Source organism: Notolabrus celidotus, chromosome 11 (genome assembly GCF_009762535.1).
Source record: "Notolabrus celidotus isolate fNotCel1 chromosome 11, fNotCel1.pri, whole genome shotgun sequence".
Lineage (NCBI taxonomy): Eukaryota > Metazoa > Chordata > Actinopteri > Labriformes > Labridae > Notolabrus > Notolabrus celidotus.
Genome location: NC_048282.1, coordinates 30304097 through 30309044, shown reverse-complemented (window position 1 = coordinate 30309044; position 4948 = coordinate 30304097). Strand labels below are relative to the sequence as shown.

At 39.8% G+C, this 4948-nt stretch overlaps 1 protein-coding gene across 1 annotated transcript; it reads left to right on the top strand.

Moving 5' to 3' along the window:
- The first annotated feature begins 1085 nt into the window (after positions 1-1085).
- On the top strand, positions 1086-4604 carry pym1 (PYM homolog 1, exon junction complex associated factor). Its single transcript, XM_034696193.1, has 3 exons — positions 1086-1410; positions 3304-3397; positions 3585-4604. Exons 1-3 carry the CDS (start codon positions 1380-1382, stop codon positions 4081-4083), a joined length of 624 nt encoding a protein of 207 aa, XP_034552084.1. The 5' UTR covers positions 1086-1379; the 3' UTR covers positions 4084-4604.
- The last annotated feature ends 344 nt before the right edge of the window (positions 4605-4948 follow it).

The window sequence follows — 4948 nt, the reverse complement described above, 5'->3', positions numbered from 1 at the left end:
TATCAAGTAATGTTATTATTCCCTTCGTTCCCGTTATGACGGACCAATCATAGCTAATCTCGAATCCTCTGTCCTGATTGGTTAAGGGGCAGCCCTTACTACGTCCTCTGATTGGATATGAGTCCAGCACTATCATGACTGCCCACGGGCTAAGAGGAAATCTGGTTGGGAGAGATAGTGTTGACCAGCCCTATTCAATTAGCGGCCCGCAGGCCATATGCGGCGCGAAAGCAACTGCCGAGTGATTGTGACTTGGGTCTGGCAAGAAAAAACTGTGCCCACTGTTTATTTTTTTGATTATATGCACTGAAGTTGTGACTGTCTCAGATGGGACCAAATATGGACAGGGACAAACTGTGTTTTTTGTTAATACAAAAGAAGAAAAATACCTCAAGTTCTGAAAAGTTGCTGTTAAGCAAGTTACTTTTTTTATGCACTTTCAGATGTGACCAAAACAAAAGATGGTGTTCCTAATCTGCACTTTAGTTTTTTTGTTCATATGCACCTTAACATGTGCTTGTATTTACCTGTCAAAATGTGTTGAAGTTATGCTTTTGAAATGCAAAATTTAAAGAAGCAGTATTTCAGCATAGGTTTCAGTTTAAGTACTGCTCTTTCATTGTGTTTATTCCCTTTTGGATGTGGCAATACTTTAATAAACATCCAGTGTGTTTGTTATCTTATCTATTTGTTTTTATTTTAAATGGTTAACTTTGCTCACTGCCTGCTAAAAATGTCCGGCCCAGCTCATGTCCTTAGTCTGAAAATCCGGCCCGACCAAATATTTAATTGAATAGCCCTGGTGTAGACACTCAAAGTCCCTCTCTCTGAACAGATGTTTACTCTGTGACTGACTACCAACAGCAGCTTTAAGGCTTCTTTAACATTTGTTTAGTGCTTTTGTAACGCTTGGTATAAGAGTTATGATCATCTGGCGCTGAATTGGGAAGTCATGAAAACAGGGAAATTAACCCCGGTGTAAATTAAATGTATGAATCCAGGTCGGTTTATGGCTTCCACACAAAATAGGCCAATGCTATACACTCCAACATACTCTTACATAGCGCTGAGATACGAGGAGGAGCAAACCTGGCAACCCGATGTGATCCACGTCGTCACTTCCGAATCTGAAGAACAGGGTTCGCTTGGTTTCCCACCTGAGGCCGCCCGACTGAACACAGACGAGCGGGGTAGCTGTTGAGCATTATCTGCCCCGCGCTGCTGAGTCTTCACCCTGTTAGCCATGACAGCTCTCCCCCTGAGGAAAGCACGCGTTGAGAAAGTTGTATTTTTCAGCGGCGAAGGGTCGAAGTGAATCCAGGGGACGTTCAGGGACTGTCGGACAGAGTGAGGGGAGCGGGGCAACACGTTACACCAAAATGGCAACCCCCTATGTTCAGGATGAATCTGGTAAGGCTAATGCATGTGGCAGACTTTAATCAAACCGAAATAAACCCACCTAATATAATAAAGCAACTACATGGAAGCTTAACTTACTTTTTTTTACCCCTCAGATTCTGATTTTGAGAACATTAAACTACGTTTTTATTAAGATGTTTGTTTTTCTGCAGCTAGTTTGCTAATGCTAATTTAAGCTAACATCGTCAGGCTGCAGAATGAAGGCTTTCTCACTTGATCTGTGTTAAATATGAGAATAGTGAGTGAGAAACAGCTGCTTCAGTGATATTTGGGTTGTTAATTCAGGTTTTTAATGTCACTATTAGCCTTAATAGCACGATGCTTAATAAACAGACAGATGCTAATTAAGCTAGCTAGCGTTAGCCATTCCACCTGTGAATGAACAGAGTTTAATTTGTGAGAGGTGACTTTACTTAGACTACTTTAACAACACTTCAAGTTATATTTGGGTTATTTTCCAACGTCCTCATTCATTCTGATTGTGAAGTCGTTGATGCATTTACTGAATCTGAAATATGGGATTACTTAAAGACTGTTTAAAGAAACAATTTCTGTCATCCCCTTTTCATCAAATTGTATTTATTTATTTTATTTATTGCACATATAAAAGAATAAAACAAAACATTGCATGTTCAATAACACGAGCCAAGATATAACAGATACAATTCAATAATAAAATAACCACTAACATGTTATGTGCAGGAGGAGCCAAAAAAATGGCCCTCCATAGAAAATAATCAACACAAGACAAAGTATCAATGTAGAAACAGAATATCTCCATACGAAAGAAAAAAAGATTAATAAGAGGGATTAATATTTAAAACAATGATGAAAAGAAATGAAAAGAAAGTTAAAAAAACAAACAAACAAAAAAAGAACAGAACGTTTATTTGTAAGTTAGGAAAGTGGGGAGATTATGTGTTTGTAAATATGCATTAAAAATTGAAATATGCATTAGAAATAGCAAATACCAAATGAATGAAGGTACTTTTAAGCATTCATCCAAAAGTTGCACAACATGTTTCTTTGTGTTGCTCACGAGGGATGTTACGATACACTTAACCCACGATTCGATTCGAATCCAGATTTTTGATTCACGATACGATTCACTCACGATTTTCAAGAAAACTGTATTGAACTCAAACCATTATGTTATTTCAATCCTCAGTTATGGACAGTTGCAATATATATATTTTTCTCTAATTTTTCTTTGTAAACAAAGTAAGACGTTTTTATTTTTAAGGTGTGTTGTAACCAAGCGGCAACCCACAGTCTCAAAATATGAAGCCCATGCGGAAGTGTTATAAACTGCAATTCATTGAGAATCCACTTGAGGCTGGCTGCAGAAACACCAGAAACCACATACACACCAATTCAAAAAAGACGATCTTTGCAGCAGAAATAAACATGTTTACAGCCTGGTTCAAAAAACGGCTTGGCTCTACGTAGCTCATTTCTCTATCGGCACACACTGTACGGGGGTGAGTTTTTTTCTAACGCGGCGGTTCAGAAAATATTAAGATTACAAGTTTTTGCCCAAATAAAGACATGACTGACTTGATTGACAGGTGGGAATACATAGCTGTTGGCTAGGAGGCTAAAACTCATACTACCTCTGAATGTAGTAGGCAGTAGGTACTAAAATGTGATGAAATAATGTTCATCAAAAATTAAATGACTGAAAAAGGGAAAAGAAAGAAAAATGTTACAACATCTAAATCTGGTTTTGTGATTTGAACACATTTATCCCTCTCAGTTATTCAAATGTCTGAGACGGGAGACAGGGGACAGGAGGGGTTTATGTTCTGCTGGCTCAGACTCCACAGGATTACTCATGCAATGAATTATCAGCACTTTTCTAAAATTGTTCTTGTTACCCTTTAGGGAAATACATCGCTTCCACTCAGCGACCTGATGGCACATGGAGGAAGCCACGGCGAGTGAAGGATGGTTATACCCCCCAGGAGGAAGTGCCAGTGTAAGTGTAGTTATTACCTCCCTACATGATCATGAGTCATAATGTTGTTGTAAACTCAGTGGGGGATTAGAGCTCAGACGGATGCTCTGGTTCTTTAGAAATATTAAGTATGCTTTCAGGAAAGTGTAAAAGGAAGTAATCCTCTCATTTCAGCTTCATCTCATGTTTCCTTTTCTTCCTCCTTCAGCTATGAAAACAAGTACGTGAAGTTTTTTAAAAGCAAACCAGACCTGCCTCCCGGGATGAGCCAGTCTGAGGCAGATCCACCAAAGCAGCAGCAAAAGATCCCGGGCTGCGGGGACAGTGAGGCAGCCAATCTCTCAAAGTCTGCCAAGCGCAACATGAAACGTAAAGAAAAACGAAAACAGCAGCAGCACCAGGACGAGGACGCAGATGTGGACTCAGTGAGTGATGCTGTCGGGAACGTGGCCATTTCAGAGGGTGGCGAGTCTTCAAACAAGACAACAGAGGAGCCGGCATCCGTCCCCTCAGCTGATGATTCCTCAGCAGCAGATGAAAATGCCAAGAAGATCAAAAACCTTAAAAAGAAGCTGCGACAAGTGGAGGACTTGCAGCAGAAAGTGAACTCAGGGGAAATTAAAGAGCCAACAAAGGATCAGCTGGAAAAGCTGGGCCGAGTGCAGGCCTTAAAGGAGGAGTTACAGCAGCTCGAGCTCGAGTCTTGAAGCAATAAAATAAAAGCAGAAGATTCAGACAGACTAAACACACTGAGGCAGGGAGGGGACCTTTGCAGCTTTGTAAAAATAGCTTTCATTACACATACTCTACCTATTTGATATTCATCGTGAACTCTGGACCAGATCACAGACCCACGACTTTTCTCCACTAAACGATGGGACGTCTTCGTAACAGGCAACACATCTCAAGAACTGAGGAGGCTGTTTTCTAGTTTCAGATATTCTGACTCCTGCTCATACTCCTGTACGGGCCAGGCCACACATTTATAAATATCTTTTAAAGACATCTTTGTGATTGTTTTGTGCGTGTCTGTCCTCTCCATTTTGTACCTTTTCATGGCATCATCAGGTATTACTGACACATGAAGTTGTTCAAGAGAATTTACTTTGTATGCTCTGAGAATTAACACTTTGTCGATGTTTGGATGGACTCTTGTAGCTGCACTAATGTTGAGGAACTGTCTATACAGTCATTACATTTATTAAAAGTACATGCTGCGTAAAATGAATATGTCATGTTGCTTTTCAACTCTCAGTGGTGGAGGGAGCAGGGACTCTGTGAGTGTCCTGGGTGAAGTTATTCTTTATGAGGCAGGGTGTAAAAACGTAATAAAAACACATTGATATTTTAATGTTTGAAATAAGTGACACTTAATATATGAGGTTGGTAATATTGTTTGTACATCCTTTTGTAAAAAAAACCCAAAGAAAAAACAATGGATCATCCAGAGACGTATTAATCATGTACTCGGTCTCAGACAGTTTTATTCTTCGGTGCATTAAAGCTCAAATCTTGTCCTTAAACAATTCAAACACTTCAGCCATGCTGTTGTACTGCATGAACCTGTTTTGT